This window comes from Lathamus discolor, chromosome 1, assembly GCF_037157495.1.
Source record: "Lathamus discolor isolate bLatDis1 chromosome 1, bLatDis1.hap1, whole genome shotgun sequence".
Lineage (NCBI taxonomy): Eukaryota > Metazoa > Chordata > Aves > Psittaciformes > Psittacidae > Lathamus > Lathamus discolor.
In genome coordinates, this window is record NC_088884.1 from 132,392,581 (window position 1) to 132,416,044 (window position 23,464).

Here is a 23,464-nt window from a genome sequence, read left to right on the forward strand (position 1 = left end):
ATGGAAAGAGAAACTTAACTTTCTTTTAAACTCCTGCATTACAACACAGATCATGCAGAGCATGACCTTAAGTTTTTATGCGGTTCAGGGACAGAAAAAGGAGAAACGAAGGACTGCTGTGTTTCCCATTTATTTTCTACCTCCTACTATTTCTCTTTTTCCAGAGATGTAAAAGAATAAATAAATAAGCAAGCCCCAACACCACCAACTAAAAGTGATCTCTACGTAAATGCTTGGAAACAGTTCTTTAAAATAGCTGCCTATACTACAGCAAATTTTATGTATTTTCAAGTGCTAAACCCTTAAATATTGTACAGCAGATATGAAGATGTCAAAAATTTCGCAGACATGAACTTGTTTTCCCAGTTCCAAAAAACTACCAAAAGAAAAATACTTGTCGAACTGCATTTCAAGTGCTTTAAACAGCATTTAAAAAGGAAAATAAAAGTACCTTGTGCAGAATTAAGCTTTCTTTTCAAATACGTATCTGTGTAAACTTTCATCTACTCATGTAACCCTCTGTGGTTGCAGAAGATCAACAAATATTTGGGTTAATTCTGGTCAAATTTTTAGTAAAGAAAAAGAAAAAAAAAAATCTGTTCCAGAGACAGTGTAATCAAATCCTTTATTTTCTCTGCATGTGACAGGTAAACAGTTGGGCACATGAAGGCTGCTGCATATGCTTCCAGTTGTGTGACATGAATGAGCCTGGCATTGTCTGCCTGTTACAGAAGTAACAAGAACAACTTCAGTGTTTCAGTCTTTATTTAACTTTAAATCACATTAGTGTGTAATGTGGCAATACTGGTTTTATTCAAGTTCTAAAATATTACATCAATTGGGATTAAAACCCACAAGCAGTTAAACAACAAAGATTTCCTTTGTTCAAATGAAGCCAACACTACTGTGCGGTCACTGGCCCTTCATTTCCTCACTAAGTAATTCTCCAGTGTTATCGGAAACCCATGGAAGTTGTTCGCAGCTGTACCCATTTCCTATTTCACTTCAGTCTCCAAATCAGAGAGACAGACACAAAGATACTGCTTTAAAGGTTACAAACAGTGTAAAATGATAAAATCATATGACACAGACAGTTTGACCATGAGCCATTAGCATTTTATAACCTCACAAAGCTGTAATAATTACCAGAGCCCAACAGACAGCGAGAGTCACAGACTCAGTGCTGCTAAAATGTAAACCCCATTCTTCGATAAAACAAAATTTTAATACTGAACTAGCATTCTATTTCGGATTTGCAAATATAGAAATGTCTTTAAGTCAGCACTTAATCTGAAGGCTGGTGTTAATTTTGTAATGCGTGGTTTGAAGCATGGTATAATTTATGAAACAGACTACCACAATCCTAAATTAGCACAGGATCTATTTAATGTAAGTACTTTCAAAAAACTTGAGATAGTAAAAAAGCATAGGGGAAAAGAAAAAAAAGAAAAGACAATAAGAGCAAAAATTATGTCAGATAATATTAAATCCTAGACAAACACATTTTCAGATTGTCACTCAAACTAAAAAACTTCAGAGTTAAGACTGCTAAACCATCGTGACTGTTTTGCCATGTGTGCATCAAGATGCACAGATCTGGGCGTCACTGGAAGCACCAGATATAGTATGTTCTGATATATGTAATTACTCAGTGTTTCTGCTAGAATCCCCTATGTAAGAAAGGTCTTATATAAATGCCTAACTCCTACACCAGAGGATTACTAATTTCCTCAAGGGAATGTCCATGGCATTCTCATGATAATACCCAAGTGCTGCTTAAATGTGCATGAATATATATTCAGAACACTTCTAAGTAATTAGGTCAAGCAATTATTTCTATTTAATACCTGCAAAACTGAAGTATGGGGAAATCAACATTCAATTGTGTCATTCTCCTCTCCTGGTTATGAACACAAGCCTAGGTTTTGGAAGTATGTGTTATTTTCATATCAAGTTGCGTTAAACGCATAGAAAGCTATACTTTTTCAATCAGTATTTCTATAAATCTGACTCAAAATTGTTATATGGAGCAACGTCAAGTAACCCCCTGCCTCATTTGCTATTATTGTCTTAAATTTCTGAAGTAAGGCATGGCTTCTGGGGAAAATGTTATTTGTACCCAACCCTGATTCTTTCTCCAAGCCAAATCTGGTTGGTACAATAAATGTACCAGAAGTCCTAAGGGACTGGAAACAAACACACCAATTTTGCAAAAAGATCAGAAATTATTTCTTGCCTAAACACATGGGCAAGGTAGTAAAAAAAAAGATACACAGGTCTTCCCTCACCCTATATGCATAGCTGGTTAGGATTCTGGTTTCTTGCTCAGTAACATTAAGGAGAACCAGAACTCTGGCCATTATGCAAATGCCATTCTAATGTGCATACTGCCACTACAAGGTAGTATAAGCTTCTTTCAGGTACAGTTAACTCAGCAATCTGAGATATTAATCATACCAAGCCTGTACCACTGAGTAGCAGCTGTATTTTAAAATTGTGGCATGGCGAAACTATTCTATCCACATGGAAACTGATATATAGCACAGGGGACTTCAGCAAGCTTCTTTTGTTTAGAGAGAGCTCACTCTAATGGCTGTAGTTCTGCAGCAATTAAGGTTATTCTCCTCAGCTCTTAAATTTCCATATTTTGCATACGACTCATTGAGCCATTATTGTTGGTCAGTTAAAGGTTAATACCTTTCTTCACATTTCACAGGAGGCCTGCAATCGTGTAATTTAAAGAATAAAAACAGAAGAAAACTACAAAACATAGGAAACTGTAAGAAAAACAATTTTGTTGACTATGGAACTCTGGGAAACTTTAAGCATACATTTTTAATTGGGGAGCTAGTTTGCATACTATCCTTCACAATTCTTACTGTGTGCAACAAAAAGCACATATTTAATGCATGTCCCATTCTCCTGTCTCAGAATGAAATTACAGGTTTTGACTGAAAAATCTCTTAGTAAAATTAATAACTTTCTTGAATGAGCATTAACAGATCCACTTCTAAATGGTTAATCCAATATGGATGAGAAACTATATAAATGTAATTCATAAACAGCTTATAAATGTGCACTTCTATGTAGTGGTACTCTCAGCTATTATTAGTAAATGTCATACTAAGTACCTCTTCCACTTTCTCTAGAAATTACTGCAATCCTGCTGTCAATTGTCATGCTTCCAACATTCCTCTTCAAAAGCAACTAAGCAAATAAAGATATTATAAAGTAAAAGAATCAAAGATGGGGGAGGGGTAATTTGTCCACTCAATACGACTGCGTTAATGTAAAAAAAAAAAAAAAAAAAGTAATTTAATTCAAACAAGACAATAGTAAACTGGATTTTGTAAATGCAACCACAGAGTTTACATCAGTGACAAAACTTTTCAGATCTACAACTAACTTGGAGTTCAATCACTGACTGAAGTAAAACAACTCTTTACTCATTCCCTAAAGGGTCCATTTTTTGTCCATCAATATTTTCTTAGACAAAACATATCCAAATGCAACCAATGAAATATGGAAACTAACAACTACGAGTATTTTGATAATTAATTTCCAAAGTCTTTGACCTTGCTACAAGGTAATTTAAAATACCTGAATAACTCACGAACAAATAAACCACACTCACAAGAAGCAGTGAAATATTACTAAACTTTCTATTATACATACCAGCAAAAAAAATTGCACATTGGGCGCTCCAAAGCACAAACCCAGAACTTGTTTCCTGCCATATAATCTTTTGCTTTACATGAGAGTTGCTAAAAGCACAAATAATTCCTTATCCTCAGTGCAACAGCTCTGGGGTTAAGTAGCGAGATTAACCATAGAGACCCAGGATGTGTTCTGAATAGCTAAGAAATCCTGCCAACTCCAACTCTTCCCATCTAAACATTAAGATGCCTTACATCTCTACCATTTTGTCAATTACTTCTGTATTTAATTAAAAGCTATGTTGCAAGAAGTTAAGCAGATATAAAGTAGTTAATTTACATATTGCTCTACAGTCGTGTTCAAGCTGACCATGAAAGTCATGCAATTAGTCCTTGTTTTAATTCTTTCCTGTAAATAATGACAACTACTTTTATTCCACCTGGCCAGCTTACGTATACAGCAGGTTTTTTTTTTTTTTATTCATGGAAACTCCAAAAGTAAAGGAAATTATATTTCGTTTGCTTTAATGAAAGGCCAGGTAGATCAAAAAAGTTTACAAAAATGTCCTGTGAAGTACTGTGTTATATATCCTGCTCCAAAAAGTGAAGCAGCATTTCTGCATTCAAAGAAAACAATGTTTCTTTAACTAAGTTATTTTATAATTTCTTCAAACAAGAAAGATGTTTTCAAGTGCTAATGAAGATTTACTGAAGGGCATAGTCAGAAACTGAAGCACAAAGATACTATTTCAGCTAGTAACATTTTTAAGAAACAGATCAGTCAATCAATAGTTCTTGTAATGAAAGAAATCACTTCTTTCTGTGAAAGATGAACTATATCCTACACAGGTCTATGTCAGTCAGTTTCACCATCTGAATATTCAAGATTATTGCACAGACACAGGCATCTTAGTTTGGAGCCTATAAAATTCTAGAAATGAAACACTTCAGAGAAGAGAAAGCAATGTTTTACTTGGCATAGGTTACATTTAGATTATTGCTATTTATATCCTGTATTAGTATTATACACACAGTTGTAGCAGCCATGGACCACAATACCATAGTGTTAAATTCTATAAAGACTCAGCAAAAGATGGACCCCTTGACCTGCAGAGAAGACAATAACATATTGTCTGGCTTGGGAAAGAGTAGCTGAAAAGCTGCTCAGCGGAAAAGGACCTGGGGGTTGCTGACTGACAGCCGCTGAAAATGAGCCAGCTTGTGCCCAGGCAGCCAAGAAGGCCAACAGCATCCTGGCCTGTATCAGCAATAGCATAACCAGCAGGACCAGGGCAGTGATCATCCCCCTGTACTGGGCACTTGTGAGTCTGCACCTCAAATGCTTTGTTCGGTTCTGGGCCCCTCACTATGAGAGAGGCATTAATGTGCTGGAGAGGGTCCAGAAAAGTGCAGCGAAGCTGGTGAAGGGCCTGGAGAATAAGTCTCATGAGGAACAGCTGTGGGAACTGGGGTTGTTTTGTCTGGATAGGAGAAAGCTCACAGGGGGACATTACTGCCCTCTACAACTACCTGACAGGAGGTTGTGGTGAGGTGGGGCTGGTCTCTTATCCCAAGTAACAAACAATAGGACAAGAGGTAACAGCCTCAAGCTGCACCACGGGAGGTTTAGACTGGATATCAGGAAAAAAAATTCCACAGAGAGGGTGATCAGGCACTGGAACAGGCTGCCCAAGGCAGTGCTGGAATCACTGTCCCTGGAAGTATTCAAAAACTGCACAGATGAGGCCCCCAGTGACATGGCTTAGTGGTGGACCTCGCAGTCCGGGGGTAATGGTTGGACTTGATGATCTTAAAGGTCTTTTCCAACCTAGCTGATCCTATGATTCTACTGTCAGCTAAAACATGTTTTTAACACTCACCACGTATTTTAAGATCCCAACACTAGCCTTGCCTTGACTCTACTGAATGCCTTTACTGTCCTCAATTTGCCTGGGGGCTGCACAGCAGCCCAAAGTAACCAACATAACACATGCTTAACTCTTATTCTGTCACTTTTAATGTCACAATGGGATACAGTTAAAGACTTGATTCATATTCCAGTCCTACCTCCCCTGTGGCTGGAAGGGAAACTTGGGGCCCTGTGAAGGTTTCTCTTCCTTTGTCAAATACCTTACAGTGTCTCTCACAAGGTGTAACAAGGGTAACAGCTGCATAAGCAAATAAGATGGGATTTGATTTCACTAATTCTAGTCAAATGCATTCTTCAGCTGAGCCTCCTTTAATTAATTGAGGGTGGTAAAATATACTGTGTTCTAACTGCAACAATAACTAGTGTCTTTTAAAGCGACTTTTCAAATCTGAACACCCCAATCCTAGTGAAAGAGCTTTCACCAAAGACAGGATTCGTTCAGGATAAATATATTTGATCTCTAAACAGGCAGAAGAGAGACTTGAGAAGTTATGAACCTGATAACCTCAGTCAAAACTCATCTTGATCACCACGTTAATGCCTACCGCAGACTGTCAGTTTCAAACTGAACATATACAGGAAAAACAAGACAGCCCATTAGGTCACATGAAATCCAGTGTCCCAGTTAATAGAAAGACAGTATGCATAAGATAGCTATTTAATACCCATTCAAGTTATTTGAGTGCACTCTGGGAACACAGCAGAAACCCATCAGAGAGGATTCCCTTCTCCGTTCAAGTCTTCTCTTCCCCTCCTCTTTATTATGTCTATCTAGCACTACAATTTTAACAGCAATTGACACCCAATGAATCTACCTGTTCCAATGATTTTAACTATATTAACAAAAATAATTTCTGTTGAATGTAAATCAAGAGGGAGATTATTTTCTTCTCAGTGCTTGTATTTTGACTTTTTTTCTTCTCCTTCAGCACAGAGCTGAGAAGGACTCCAGACCACACTGCTTTGGTATGCACGCTTCAACAAAGTCAGGTAAGAAAGAAACTCTCTTGACAGAAAATCTTCATTAGCTTTACATTAAGTGTTCCTTACACTTTACCATCTAGTGTGTTGAGCTTTCTCAAGTTCCCTTTGTAACATAAATTAGATTGTCAGTAAACTACTGATGTGGAAAACTACAAGCTCCAAAGACAGGTCACAATCTCTGCTGCCCTAATTTTTCTACCCATTAAATAGAAATAAACATGTTTATCCATTTCAAAACTTACATAAGGGAGGCATGCAACTGTCTTTTTTAAAACAAAGTTTGGAAAATGCTGCATAATCATACAGAAGGCAGAGAGGAGTAGGAAAGGACTGGAAAAAAAGAGCAAGAGAAAGTGAGCTACAAAAAAACCCACTCCAAAACACCCCCCCCACCCCCCCCCAAAAAAAAAAAAACAACCAAAAATAGATGGTCAATTATACAGTAAAGACTACATGAACACAGGCAGAATTTATGTTCACTCACAATTTGAGCACTGCACTCTATTCTTCCTACCTAAGTCACAGGCAATTTTATTCCCATTTTTATGAATATCACTGATTGAGATGCATATATGGAAGTAGCAGCAAAGAAGAAACAGTACTTTTCAAAACCAGAAAGAGTTAGGGAGTAGAAAATTTTTTCCTTTTGCATCATGTTAAGCAGAGAAAGACAAATAGAAATAAATCACACACACAAACACACACACAAGTTTTCTGCATTCACTTTAGAAGACTCTGTGGTTGAATACTTCTTCAACTACGTAGGTTGCCTGTGTTCTAAAAGCAATGCCTCTTTAAATACTGTATTTAGATACAGGCTTTAACTATGCTAAAGATCTGCTGCTGCTATAGTGACTTTGTATGTCCCTCTTGGCAATGTCTTCACAAGCAGATGCAGCACGTGCTGACAAAGAAGTTATTGTCAGAAATAACCCAAATAACATACCTGTGTTTGCACTCAGAGCTTTGCTGACACAGCAATTAGAGCTGCTGCAGCACACAAGTCTTTCATACCCTGAGCTGAAACAACCATGAAATAGAATGAAGGCCACAGTGTCAAGCCAGCCTTCAAAACATGTATTTTCACCCAATTTTTGCTCCTTTAAATCTCCTGAAATTCCCCTTATGAATGAGCAAGAGCTAAATGAATAAGGCTTCTATTGCTCTCTTCTAATTACTGGGTTTGTTACAGATTAAAGTCGCTCTCTACACTCTTAGTCTAAAAATCTCTGGATCCTAAGAAGAAATTTCAGGCTGAGTGAATTGGAAGATTCTCCTCTAATTTGTAACATGAAATAGTTCCTAGATGCGACATATGAAAACTCTCTGTGCCCAACCCAGCAAAATATTATTTAATTAAAACCAAATCCTTCTTTACCCATAAGAAAGATCTGTGGATAAAAACACCCAGCATGTGTACTGTATACCCATGTATTTGTACACCCATGCTCATTCAGAAGCAAGGGATGGCAGGCAACCTTTACACCGTCGCTAACATCACTGTGTAGCTTCAGTTAACATGGATTATTTTGTTTCCTGTCTCTGCCCTATCTACATTTCCGTATTTGTAATTCACAGTTACTAAAAGGTTGTTTCTTGTATTCGCACTTTCCTGTTAGATGTTTTTTGTGAAGCTTTTCAAACAACCTCTGAATTCAGACTTTCTTTTTGTTACCTGCAAATTATCTCCCAGATTCTCTATTTCTTACAACAGCAATAGTTACTGTCAAAGATGGTCCCTTATGACTGTGGGACAAGTGAGTTTACACTTAACACATGGCCTGTTAATAACTGGCCTTAGACTGACTACCTGGAGAAAAAAAACAGCCTGACAAAAAAAAACTTGTGTGAAAACTGGAAGACTAAGACTGCTAAAAACAGCTGGAATAAAACTAAGCTAAAGTATGTATTTTTGCTGCACTACAAAAGCAAATAGGTATTGGCCAGTATAGAGGGGAGCTACTCTGAAGAAAACCTTCCCAAAACATGCATCATCTGGATATCGAGTACTTTGAACCAACTCCTTCACTCTCAAATCCCCTTCCGCTTGTTTATGTATCTTACTAATATTGACATAAACCAAGATACCAGGTTAACTAACAGGAAAAGCATGGTTACAATGTTAAACCAAAGATTTTGATTTTGCCTGGTTCATGTATTTATGCAAATATGTTGATTCATTCACACGTAAAATAAATAACTGTATTCTACTTACCAGTTTTGGGGTTTATTGAAAAGAAACCCTGTGGATTTCCACTTGTAATCTTGTAGGTTAACTTTTCACTTGAGCTAGAATCTGGATCAAATGCTTCAATCTGAATGACTGATACATCTTTAGGTGAGTTTTCCATGACCTCTGGGTAATAAACTGGTTCTGTGGTCTGAGGAGCATTATCATTAACATCCCCAACTTCTATGTAGATTTCAATGAAAGATGATAAAGGCACAACGCCTTGGTCTGTTGCATAAACAGTTAACCAGTAGTGTGAAGTAGTCTCACGATCCAGGTGATCTGCAGTCTCAATAATACCTGTTAATACGAAGAGAGATAAATAGAAAAGGTCCAATAAATATGCAGAAGTGTGTAAAAATACAGTAAGCAACAAGCTCAAACAAATTAAAAAAAATGAATACAGTTCAACATTGATTCTACAGTCTTTGTTAATATACACAGACAACATATTGAGGCTAACCTGAAGCCACGAAAAATAGAATTACTACAAGTTCTCAGCAACTGTGCATTACAGATATTAAAACAATATATATATTTAATTTCCTTTCCAATGTCCTTTGAGATTTATCAGATCAATTAGCACTATTTACAAAAGCTATTTTGCCTAAAAGATTAAATCTAATGAGTAATTCACAGTCTTTTGGGATTTCAATGACCCTCTTTACTCATCACTAATTATGCTGAATTTTCTACTATATTAAACTAATTTAGATGCGAAACTCTTGAACTGTTTACCATTTATATTCATAAGCAGCTACTTCAATGTGAAACATTCTTATCTATGTGCCCAGATGAATTATTTAACTGACTTTTCTTAATGGGCTACTTTGGGTTCACACAGAAATTTCACAGAAAAAAAACCCAAAAGGTGTACTTGAAGCTAAACTTTGTAGCATTAGGACCACCCAACGGCTGACATTACTCTAGCAACGGAAAGCAGGACTTAGCTCAATTTTACACACATAAAATGAATTTAAGGAACAGCTACACAATTCATCAACTTCATAAAAATCTGTCTGCTGAGTGTACAGGAGCTTGTCTGAGCCAGAACTAAATAAAGAAGAAGGGACTCACTCGAGTTTTTATCCACTGTGAAGGAAATACAGATGTATTTTTATAAGCAGCTTATGCTGCAGGTACCATCCTAATATGCATGTGCCAAAAGGGTATGCAACATAGTACATACGACAGGGAATTAATATTACATTAATTCACAAAGCTGTGGCACAATAAAACTGTGCACTTTCCTTTTCGTGATCCAGCTGTTCTTACAGGTTGTCTGATTTGAGATATTTTGTAAATAGAACTTCAAATGAACCTGAGACTTATCAGGATGAGGGACACAGCAAGCCCTTGAAACCAGTTCTGTGGAAATCTTGCAAAGCTTTGTCATAGATCTTATTGTTTGTTATACTGATAAACACCAGGCCTAATTGGGACTGGAGCCGAGATGAGTCAAACTATCAACCATGACAGATGGTTCTGGACTCTGGATAGAGCCACCCAATGTGACTGTGTGTCATAATGTCCTTCTCCTGAGCTCACACCACACAACACATATATAAATATACACACCATCAGTAAAATAGGGCCACGATAAAATTATGCCACTGTGTTTTTACAGGAATTCTTCAGGAAAGGAAGGAACTCCAAGTGTCATTTCCTTCACACAGTCCAGGCACTTTTTTAATGCATTAATACCAGCTGAGCAAAATGAGATTAATATGGAGGAATTACTCATTTATCCATTACTTTCTTTGCATTTTAAGAATCTGCATAAAGGTCTAAAAATTGCAATTTTAAATTTTACAAAGCAAGAAGATCAGTGCAGAAGGGCTGCAGGGGTCTGCATCTAATGCTCAGACCTTCAAAATACCCATATATAACATTTAAAGCAACACAGCACTCCACAACTACCACCAGATGTCAGCGTGGAAATTTGTTTTTCTGTAGTGTCAAATGCTTCAGAACTGGGATAAAAAGGAGGGGCACTGCAATTTGAAAATATACACGCATTACATACAGTCTACGAAGTTTTCTTGAAAGCAAACTGGTGGCTTTATAATTTCCTACCCCCATACCTCACCCTCCCCCCCTGAGGAACATAATCAAAAACTAAGCCAAGGTGTTAATTTTAAGGATACTGGCATTTTACATTTTCAGTCTTTTCATCTCAGTACTTACATTTTGTTTGATGGCAGGTTTTTTTATTAAAAAAAAAAACCAAAATCTATGTAGCCACTGGATGTGTGCTGTGATTACCTGCACAGTTTTGGATTACTAATGTACCTAAATTCGCTCTTAAAAATTAACGTGCAGCTTTCAGCACCTAGTTACCTGGATTCTATTTTTGTCACTCATTTCCATCACACCTTTTATACCTCTCTACCTTCAGGTAGGAGACTTGCTTGGGATTAATTTTTTTTTTCCAATTACTGTGGCCTCACTTCTAAACCTAAATGCTGAACGTGCATGCAAGCACTTCATCTTAAGTCTGGGTAGACTACATGTTTGCCTTGGAAAATCTTGTAAAATCTTCCTGTTCTACTAAACACAAGACAAGACTGTATCAATTCCCTTTCAGGAAGGCTTCCAGCAATGCTGCTCTACTGCTTGTGATCCATGCAGCACAGGGCAGGCAGGCTTATGTGATTAATTGAGTAGCTGTTATCATTTTACACCGGTCCTGCTTTCTTAACACTAGCTACATCAGAAGTGGCAGACTAATTTTAAGATAGCATTGCCTGATTTTAAAGAAACATAAAAAGACACTTTTAGTGGTAATGGAGCTCTCCTTCTGCAATCTGCCCACCTGGCATCTATAAATTCTACCACCTCAGTTATCTAAGCCTACTTGAAGTTAAAACACAACTGAACCTAATTTGCTTTAGTGGACGATAAATTCTCTAATGTCTGTTCTTGTAAGTTATGTACCTCACATGGGACAAAGGGAAAAACCATGCCATACAAAAAAAAAAACAACAGTAACGGTACCTCAAAAAGAAATATGCAAAAGGATTATAGGGATAGTGACTAACAGTACAATACCACAAATACAGACAACTTCATTTCTTAATTTTTAATTTCAAATTAGATCGGCATACATAATGTTATTTCTGTATATTTTACCCTGGTTTTTGCAGAAATCTTCAATGAAAGGCTTGTAATCTGATCATGCTCAAAAGTAACACGAAATCTTATTCACTAAAATTACTTTTGCCATTTTTCTCATGTTTCTCACCCAACAGATCCTGAAGTGTTGGGTTAACATTTTTCCTGTACGTGCTGTTCATAATTCCTAACTGAAATAGCATCTAGGAAAACTATTTTCTGATCAGATATGTAAAAATGTCTACCCAACTGTTTTAACACTAATTCTGAATGAACATTTCCTAGAGCCATAATGGGTACTTAAAAGATCCTCCATGTACCCCACTCAGAGTTTAAAATAGAGGGAATAAACACATATGTATGCAAGTTGGAAAACTTATTAGAGACAGGCATCACACATAGTTGGGTTACTTCAACAATATTAAAAATGAAGACCCAAAGTAGCATTCCTCCAGTATTAAAGTCATGCAAAAGGGGACAAGAAGCAAGCAAAACTCCCCTTTCCACCTTACACATTGAGGTGGTGTCCTGGGTTTACCAGGAGCCATTTTGCTCCTTCTTAGTAACTGGTGCAAGCTCTGTGTTTTGACTTCCAGCCTGGGCAGAGAGCTGGTAACACCGATTGTTTTTAACTGTTGTTAAGTAATGTTTATTCTGGCCAAGGACTTTGTGAGTCTCATGCTCTGCTGGGGATGAGGGGAGGCCAGGAGGAAGCAGAGACAGGACACCTGACCCAAACTAGCCAAAGAGGTAGTCCATACCGCAGCACGTCATGCCCAGGGAGGTAACTGGGAGTTACCCGGAAGGGCACACTCTCTCTTCGGGGGGGTTGAACTCGTTCGGCAGTGGTATCGTATCCTCTTGTTATTTTCTCTTATCTGGCCGGATTAATAGTCACTCATCACAATGCTGATTTATTGGCTCTCAAAGCTGTTCCTCTTGATCTCACAGGTTCAGAACTCTGTACGTTACATACAGCCGGTATTTGCTGTGTTGGTGATTTTCAAGTGTGGGGGACTTGGGCTAAGGTTTTTGCCTCATTGTACTTTATTATAATGACTTGTAATACAATAGAATCATTGATCATGAAACTGATCGGTCTTATGCTCCCAGTGTGGTCACCACCTTTATACTTTGGGAGGTATACAACAGAAGTGCTTAGCAATTTCACATCTTTTTTCTCCTCGGGTGGTCAACCTGTGAAGGAGACATTCTTTTACCCCCCACCCCACCGCCATGGCCGGGTAAACCCAGGACAGGTGGGTGGAGGAGAGGCCATCATACCTAGTTTTTCGTCACTCAAAGCTGCAGGCACCACAAAGGAAGGGCCAAATCGTCTATTAATATGACTCAGATTTCTTCTTGTTTCCACCCAGCAATAAAATGCAACACATACTGATCCAATACACATGTCTGGGGTGCGGGAAGCTCTTGACTACCAAAACCTGATTTTCTTCTGGTCCTGCATCAGCACTTTTGCCACAAAACACAATCAACAATAAACACACACAACTACACAGAGTACTTGTCTTTTTTTCCCCCTTTTAACATTACAAACAACAACTAGATAACAATAGTTTTACAAAATCACAGCTCTAGAATCCATCCTTAAAGTATCATTGGTTGCTGTGCTAACTATCTGCTTTTACAAACGTTTACTATAGTGGCCTGTATTACTTATCAGGGCAGCATAATACTGCATACCATCTGAAAGCCAGCACCCACATAAAGATGGCAGAGAGGAAACATGATGGAAAGTCATATATCAAAGAGAAATAATAAAACAATCTAAGTAAGAGTTAATTTGTTTTAATCTTGCCATCAGCTAGATCCATTAGGCATCAGTAAGATGTTGATCAGTATCATCAATTTCAACAGCATATTTTTGCTCCTAAAAAGTATTTTCACCTTTTTTTTTTTAAAGTGGTGCAAAACATATTTAGGGAGTACGTACAGCTTAAGTGCTTCTATCTTCAATGCTGTAAAAGCTCCATCTCTGCTCTATCTCTTCTCCCATTCACAGAATCAGCAAATTTCCCATCCATTCTCTATTGCTGATGCAATTTGGTGATTTTAACTTTTACAAGCCATTTGCTTTTTACGTAGCAAGACAAGTAGAGAAATCTTCCACAGAGCACCACTAAAGAATCCTTAGCATGTATGGTAATCCTAAAGACTTGTAAATATTATTGTTCAAAAATTATGGTGAAGTGAGGATTCCTAAAACATTTTTCACCTGGCTAAATATGCAATCTTGAAGCCTTTCAGGTAATCGGGATAAAAAAAAAATAAAATCATATTCAGTCACTAACCACCAGAGGGGAGAACAAAACAGCTCTGACAAAATGTTTCTTAGCCATCTGCATGAAGACATCAGAGTTGATTTTACAATACTCGTATGTCTGAAATTTTAGACTAGATATTGTTCTCACTTGATGCAATAGGACTTTTCTACAGATTTTATTAAAGGTGGCAAAAGTCCTAAGTGAATACTATAGAACAGAATTTGGACAGAATTCAATAAGGAGGAACAGGCTGCTTTATGAATACTGCAACTGAGGAAAAATCAGAATGTTAACACTCAACAAGAACCAACATCACTTCCAATTTAAATCCCACAACCCAAGTCACTACACCCAAACAAAACAAACATATAAATATAAATCCATCTCAAATCCAACAGTCTTACATACGCCAATTCTGTCTAATTAACAAATGCTCAAATTATAACACTCCCAATTCCCAAGGATGATCCTCCTTAAGTGTGCTTACCCATGAGAACTCTAATTAACAATATTAATGATTCTGTAATGGAAATCAAAACCTGCAATCATTTCTCAGCAAAGCATGAAAATGCAGTTTAGCAGAATTTGCCCTAAGAGTGATGTTTGAAACAAACTAAGAGAAATCCCTGGCCTGGAACATGATGCTTGAAATCTGATTACAAACTTAATTAATCCAAATTCTAATAAGCTGGGCAAATAAAAAAAGCTTCTTCAGCAGCTTTAAAAGCTACCTTGGCAGGGAAAAAAAAAAAAAAGGCAGTATTTTACAAATTTAATGAACAAAGGTTCTGATCAAATGTGACCAAACAAATGGTCCAAATCAAAGTTCTAAAAGTGAGTGGGTTAAGCCTGTTTTAAAAAGAGGCATGCTGTCCCTCATGGCACTAGTCTGCCAACACACCAACACAGACTGCAACACTGTCTTGAATTCTAGACAAACATTAAGTCATTGCCGAGTAACCTATGACTAAGGTCTGCACAATATTTTGAGTGAAAAATAAAATTGGGGGAAATGCTCAGCACATACTGCAGTTTACTATTTGAATCTCTGCTACCCCTTGATAAACTGCATGTATTTTCTAGAAAGTTATTAGTATTAATGAAATTAGTTTTTTATGTGGACAATGGTTGAAAAAACCCCACTCCCAGAAGTTTACAGCTTTTCTGGCCACACTTCTGCTTTACATTTTGTGGAACTTTGCTTAGTTGTTTTAAACAAAGAATCACACCAGACTCACTGATTAGTGCTTTGGGTTTGCTTTTTTTTTGAAGTACAATCTTACTAAATACTATTGCACTTTGACTTCTAATGTTAAGCAATTCAGAAGAGACAGTTTTCAGATAATTTTCTTCCCACTTTGAGGATTAAAAAAAAAAAAAATCCTCTAGCCAATTTATCTGTATTTCTGTTAACTTGTTTTTAACTTATTTCTGGTAACTTCTGGACACCAATGTAGTCTGACATTGTGAAATGCCTTGAAGCAGCAGCCAAGTACAGCCACAACCCTACCTGCTATAAAGAGTTCTATAAGGTGAAGGTTTTGAAACACGTAACACACTGAACTCCCAAGATAAAATTCATTCTTGCCCTGAGGCTGCTGTTCTGTGTAACTCAGGCCTCCACCAAACACCAGTGTGTAAAGGACAACTAAGCCTTAAGCCTACAATTCTCAAATAGCATCCAGTGCTAACAGCAACAAGATATACTTTGATCACTCAAGTAATAAGCACTTGGTAAAACCAAAACAAAGGCAGTACAGTATCACGTTAGCCTTTATTCTACACAAACCAACTATCCTTAAGCACTGAAGATTTCAAGTATGTCCTGCCACAAAGACCAGGAACTACTCAGCACTTAAAATGTCAGCTGAAAATACCAAAATCTTCATCCTGTGAACTCCCTGGAACAATCTCCTTCTAAAGAAGGAATGGAATGAGATTCCTTTTGCAGAAGTGAAATGTCAGCTTGTTCACCCTCTGAACATGGCAGAATGCCAAGAAAGGCACTGCACTCTAACTCCTGAAATACTAAAAGCCTGCAGCAGGCATTGTGAACTTTTTAAAAGTAGTATTTTTTACAAGCTAAACTGGAAAAGTGCTAGTCTTCCTTAGTTGTATTACATACACACTTTGAACAGGAAGCATTACCTGTTTATGCCTGTTTGGAACAAAGTGCAACAGCTACCCAAAGAAATATGATTTACTCTTCAACTCTATAAAACTTTAAAGCTTATCACTGACAATGTAAGCTACTCACATATCAGACTTCTTGCATCTAAGATTCACACAGACTAAACTGTACTGCTTCAGAATATAAATAATTCTTGGTTGCAGCCCTGAAGGAGAGCAGAAAGTTTTAGCAGCTATAGCTTGCCTTTGAATCACACATCAACAAGAGGTGTTCACTGTTCTTCCTTCTCCTCCTCTCTCCTTAATTAGGCACAGCTAGAAAGATTGCAACCTAGCAACAAACCGCTGATACTGCATTTTGTGTAACTCGTGAAGAATTCAGACTGCTTGTTTGCAAACGTGTCTCAGGAATATGAATATGCATAACCAAAAATTAAATCTAGTTTGAAATAGTTTGCTTCTTTTCAACAACTCAATGATTCTTCACTTTTGCTGCATTTAAGCAGAATCTTAAATTAACACATTCTGATTGCTTTTTTAAATAATTGGTGGCTTTACCTCTTACATGCATCCCAGCTGTTACTTCAATGTTGAAAAAAAAATACAATATCAAATAAAACCAAATAAAGCCACACCCCACAAAACCACAACCGTCCTTGAAAATTCTGCAACATACTCTGTTTGCAGGCTACAAAGATTTTCATAGGCACTCCAAAAGTCTTCACAAAATATCTAACGTGTCAGGACTATAAACACTTAATATAATAGTTACAGCTTGTCATGTATTTAGATCTTATATATGTATTTCTCTAGATATTCACTAATTTTCTCTACAGTGATCTTAATCCACTTTTTCATGCATGTAACATCATCTTCATGAGTACTGAAGAAAGTCAATGAAAAACTTGAAGTTTACAATTTCTGCTTTAGAGACTTCTTGGAGAAATTTCTCTCAGGATAGGAAAAAAAGCACTGAAAATAAGCTGAAAGTAACATATTCGAATTACAAGACCTTTGTCAGCATATATAAAAAAAGACTGTCAGAAAATTCAATGAAATCTTTTTTATAGCTCTTCGAAACAGAAAGCTGTATACATTTCAAGTTGTCTTGTGTACTACCAGCTGAGAAATCACACTTAAGACACGACTGTCAAATGGAATGAAACTGTTGTTGCAGTCTCAAGGACAAATTGGTCATTCCCCAACAAATGAAGACTTAGAAAGTTTCACATAACTTATCACTAGCAGTATGTGCAAGCTGATGGAACTGTAGTGAATTTGAACAAGTTCTTTAATGATAGATGCCATTTCCCTGTGCAGCTGCAAGACTTTCAAATATGTCAAGTTCACTACTGTTTGCTCTCTTTCCAGGCACTAGTTCTTGCAAGTTCTGGGAGGCAAAAGGAAAAAAATATCACTGCAGAGCATATGGGGTCTCTAGAGCACATAGAACCCCTAACAGACCATAGGAACCATTGTCATCAGAACACATTTAAGATTTTAACTGGGGGGGGGGGGGGGGGGGGGTTGGGTTGGGAATGAAATAAAGAGAAAAAAATCAAACTGAACAAAGTAAAATCTTGATCTTAACAAAATGACCTGGTTTTTATCTACAATTTAACTTCACTGAACAGGTTACATGTAATTAAATACATAGCCAAATCCCATTTTGTACCAGTAACTTCAGTAAGTCTCGTATCAGCACTCCCAAATTTCACTAAATAACCTACTGAGTTTGAAATTAAGCAATTTTTGCATATGACAATAATGGAACAACAAAGAGAGTAGCTCATGAAACAATCAGACACTATCAGCGTTCACTCAAACCTGGCAGACTCCTTTTGTAAATGTGTAAGCTACCAACACATTTATAGTAAAACACTCTTTTTGGAGCAAAAAACAGCATTCAGAGAACCCCAGCACATGCTGAAATCCAAACCTTGACATAAAACACAAAACAGTTTTTGCATCACTGCTGCGAACAGAAGCCAGTAATTCAAACTGTGTTCAAGCAGAGGGAGAGAAAGGGATCAGTAGCGATCTATGCTACATGGAGCTTATAAACAAGGTAGATGCAGAGAGATCTGAAGAAATACAGGATATTCAACAGTTTAAACCAGCTACCACTTCAGCATCTACAGATAGCAAAAAGACCTAAAAGCAAAGACATGCATAGTTAAAGGTCTGCACCAAGCACAGACTGCATTTCAAAATACTGAGAAAACAGGTTTTACATGTCTTCAGTATGTAAAATAGAATGAAGCACAAGGCAAAATAACTATACATAATTAGACCCAGTAGCATTTTGACTTCCAGTTCCAGCCACATCGCATTCTCCACATTTGTACAAAACCAAGCCAAGTGAATGGAAAACACAGTGTTTAGACTATCTGTAAAAGAAAAAAGATCTGAAAACATGCTGCTAAAATTGTCTAAATAAAAGACTATGCCCAGAAATTATCATTCAGTACTAGTAATCTGGGCTAAAACTTATAAATCTAAGGTCCACAAAGATTGTGAACTTGCTTTCAGGAAGCCAGAGGGTGGTGAGGGGGAATTCTTGCAATTAGAAGATCCCTGATGGGGTTGCCTTAGAACTCAACTGATTACTTCCAGTTCAGAAAATCTTTTGGGACAATGGCAGACAGCTCCTATTGTCAGCCTCATTTATGGTTATTTTAATAGCTCCAGCTTATTTCTGTCAGATAGACTGCTTGTATGTCAAGCTTTCAGACAGGCAATATAATTGCTATACAGAGGAACAGTACCATGTTGCTAGAGCTCGATATGGAGAGACATAAAAACCCCCTGATGAGTACACATTAGGGAAATGAAATGTTAACTCCTATGCCAATAGAAAAAATTATCGTAATACAACCACATACAATTTATGTTGGTGTGAAGAGAGAGCGAGTAAAGGAAGCTTTGCTGTTAGCATGAGCAGTCACTCATGATCTGAGAAAAAACATGCTCAAAAACCATGTGCGCACAACTGCATCAGCACTACAGCAGGTTTATAAAATATTAGTGAAAACAGAAGAAACTGTCAGCAGATTCTGGGCCAAGCAGGTGGGCTCTCAGTACCCCCAAAAGCAGCTCTTCTTACTATGTTACATAAGCAAGGTTTGGAGGATCTGATTAATTTTACTTCTGGACAGATTTTTGTCTTCAGGTAAAGACCAAACTAGATTCTTTGTCTCAAGAAATACAATTACACAGTATCCTAAAATTAGAATAAACAATGCTTAAGCAAAAATCCTTTCTGATAATACTGTTACATAGTTATCTTTAAATTGTGCTATTTATGGTTTCATGATCAACAGAATTTTTGCTGAAATGTAGGTAGCTTAGAAACAAGTGAAGGGTTCTACAAGTCTACTATTTACTTATGAATGTACACAAAGGAAATTTATTTAATCAAATTTTTAGAGAGTTTGTGTATTTGCATGTGCATAAGAAATGCAAAGGATGAATTTCTATATTCTTGGTTAAAGTTTATAAGGATTTCTTACATATACAGACAAGTGAACATGTATATGCTCTTTAGAACTCTGGCCTCACATAGCAAAATCTCCCTAACTTCACTGACAGTCTTCCTAGTACTTAAGCAACTGTTGACAATGTGAATGGTTATATTACCACTCTAATCATTTAAGTGGGAAATGGGAAGTCTCTGAAGGGGAAATTCCTCTGCAAATGGCCCCAGGAATTTCAAAACTAACTGGAATTGACAGATTAACCTAGGTCCCCCTTAGGCAGTGGAAGAGCCTACAAGGAAAATAATGAGACACTTGGGAAGCCAATTATGCACAAGAGCAACACATTTAATTGTACAGAAACTGGGTTTGTTAATCCAGAAGGATCTAGCTGTTTAGACCTCTGCATATTACTAATATACCAAACAGTTCTACAACAAGTATACTTACTTTCTTGCCTCTAAATCTGTTTAGTGACCATCTTAAGGAAAATGGTTGCATGTGTCCCAAGAAACGTTTTCCTGCATGCAGAGCAGTTCTCATATTTCTTTTTTGGTTGTAATTTGAACAACTGCAACCTACCTCTTATTACTTCCACAAAAGTAACATTGAAGGATCAGCAAGTTCAACAGAGCAGCCCTACTCTTTAGTAAGAAGCAGTTACAGCTGTGTTCCACAGCAACACTGGCTCATGACTAACCCACATGCAAAAACCTGACATTTAGCACATGCAAGTTATTTATTCTGATTTGTGTTTCAGACTGCTGCAATTTTGCTTCAAGCTTTCAGTCTCCACACTATTTTCAGTTGCAGAAACAGCTGGTTAACAATGACAGTTCCGAGACCAGCTCTGAGCAAGAAGAGATACTGGTATCTATCAAAAGGCAAGTAGCATGTTCAGGAAAACTGGAAATCAGGCTGTTACTGCTGTTCGTGTTACTGCACCGGGTAGTTATACGCACAATAGCACTTAATTACTGTCAACAGAAACACTGCTCCCAAGCTCTTCTTTGTCCACAAAGAGCTGGGGTACCTGTGGTCATGTGAATGCTAGGAGAACAAAGTAAATCAATAAAGTCATGAGGTTGAAGCATCTGCAACCCAGTGGCATCAAAAGACATTTTCATCCTTGTACTGACAAATTTATTAACCCACAAAGTATCCATTTATTTATTCAGACTTTATTTCTATTCATGTATCCAGAGGAAATCCCACACTGATCAGTAATTTTTATACTAATTTATTACTCATCATTGCATATGGATTAAAATAAACAAAGCCATACAAAGAAATGTCTCTGAACTTGATTGTTTCTGACTAAAAACTTCACAGCAGAAGAGTCATGCAGACAAAGAACTTCGGGATTAAAAAAAAACACAACTCTTTTTTGTTAAGATTAACAACTAGATGAGAAATGCTGTTTGTAAGCAAAGTCTTACATGCACAACTGAAGAATCAATACGTAACATCTAAAAGGATGATTTGCAACTAGAAAACTAGAAATTACTTATTAGATGTTAAGGATTTTTTTTTTGTAAGTGCCCTGGATGCCTGCTAGGAGATAAGTTCTGTCTTTTTCACATAAATAATGGATAACTGCCTACGTGGTTTAATTCAACATCTTCCAAAGGGAAAAAAAAATAATTATTCACTCTGTATTTATTGCTTAATAGTAGAACCTGCAAGCTTTTGGATCAACACACCACAGAGTGTGTCAGAATTTCCACTAGGAACCTCTTAATTATTCCCCACAGAAACATTTTTCACTGAAGATAACTGCACCTTTAGTAACAATACCAAAGAGAATGAGTGATATGAATAGCTCCACCAAACAAGAAGTTTAATCATCCTAGAGACATGACAAAAATAGACCAACTCTGCTTACGCTACTACAGGGTAAAGGGAAGAACACTATGATATTGTAGGTGATTAGTAGATCATGCAGCCACAAAATACATTTTACTCCTGAACAGATGAAGTTTTTCCCCTTTAAGAAATTCAAAGAACCTGCAGTGACTAGAGATGGAGTTGCACAAGGTGACCACCTCAAATATCCTTATCGGTGCACGACTGTTCTCAGAAACATACTCTCAAATGCTGGCCACTCTCATGCTTGACTGAACAACTCAATTTCCAAAGGATTTTTTTTTTTTTTAGTCACCACTGGAATTATAGACATATCATAGATTTCTTACTCCATTTCATATCATCACATGCTGGATCAATACTCACTCAAATTTAAACCACATAACCTGCAGTAATCTTGTTCTTACTCTAATTATCACCCCCTCAATTTATTAAACAATACACATCAAAACTGACATGCCACTTGAGCCAATGACAACTCAGTATCTTTCACTAACAGTTTTTGAACCGTCTCACACTCTCTTCCCCTACCTTATCTGTATCTGGAAGCGCCCAAGTCAATTCACAAATTCACTAGAAAATTCCACTGTTCAGCAGGAACACTTTTAAGCAAGCAAAAAGCCAACTGAAAAGTACAAGTTCTAAGATTTTTTTTTTAATATATATTTGCAAGCACAGCTACGAACTGCTTAGATTTTTATACTTTTTTATTTTAGCCATGTTTTCTCTATGTCCATACACAAAGTAACACACTTCTTAAAAGTGTGTAAGAAGAGATGATAACTTGTTAACTTTAAAAGGGTCTGGACAAACCCAGGCAACCCGAGATATTACTGTACTACCTAGCAGCACAGGTATGGAAGCACATACATATAACCAGACATCAAAAAGAAAGGCATAAGTCATTCAACCATTTCTGATTAATCTGCTTAAATTGGTGCTATAATATTCAAACTATCTTCAAAGTGAACTATGATACCAGACTTCTTATGCAAAGGCATAGTCATCTTTCCCTCCCTCCCCACAGTAATTAACATTCTTTGCACAGGCAGCTGGACATTTGTTAATCATTAACTGTTTGTGTAATAAAGACAAAGAAATTTTTAGCCATTCCTCACAATGGTACACTATGAAAAAAAACAACCAAAAACTTCAAGACTCAAGGCACAGTTAATAGTGTAAAATTATATACAGTAACAAAACCCCTGTGGTATTAACATAGCAAATTCAATATTTTGCTGAAAATACCCGTTTTGTGAGCAAGACTTTCCATGTTCAAACGCAAGTAATTAACTCAGGAATTTAATCAATAAAACCACCCCCAGCACTTTTAACTGTAACAGAAAGAAAGAGGTACCTTTTAAAAAGATTAACAATGCTGTTAATCTCTTGGACAGTAAAATAATACATACGACCAGAATTGCAACACCAAATATAACAGAGGCATAACCAATGCACACATTCCAATCTTATCTAGAATCACTTTGATTCACTCTACCTTGCTTTCATTACAGGAAGGGCACAGCAAGGGCATTCCTCTCCGATCAAACAGAAAATTCCACAGACAGAAGTTTCCACATGTCTGATTCGTTGCAGATTAAACCCTTATCATTAGACAGCAATCTCTAATTTTCATAGAGACAGGATATACCCTGTCGTGGTAAATCTACAGGAAAAGGTTAAGGGTGGATGGGTGATTTAAAAAAAATAAAATAAAAAAAAAAAAAAAAAAACCTGTAGAACGGAGATGCAGTCCCCATCAAAGAGCTATGCATATCACCCTCACAGCTTTG

General features: G+C 37.0%; 1 protein-coding gene across 9 annotated transcripts in view; it reads right to left on the minus strand.

Annotated features, from left to right (window-relative positions):
- The window catches only part of FAT1 (FAT atypical cadherin 1), a 115,702-nt gene that overhangs the window by 68,999 nt on the left and 23,239 nt on the right, over positions 1 to 23,464 (minus strand). For all 9 annotated transcript variants that reach the window (XM_065696183.1, XM_065696161.1, XM_065696146.1 and 6 more), the window contains exon 3: positions 8,786 to 9,100. In XM_065696183.1, the coding sequence (XP_065552255.1) occupies positions 8,786 to 9,100 (315 nt within the window). The remainder of the gene's footprint in view (positions 1 to 8,785; positions 9,101 to 23,464) is intronic.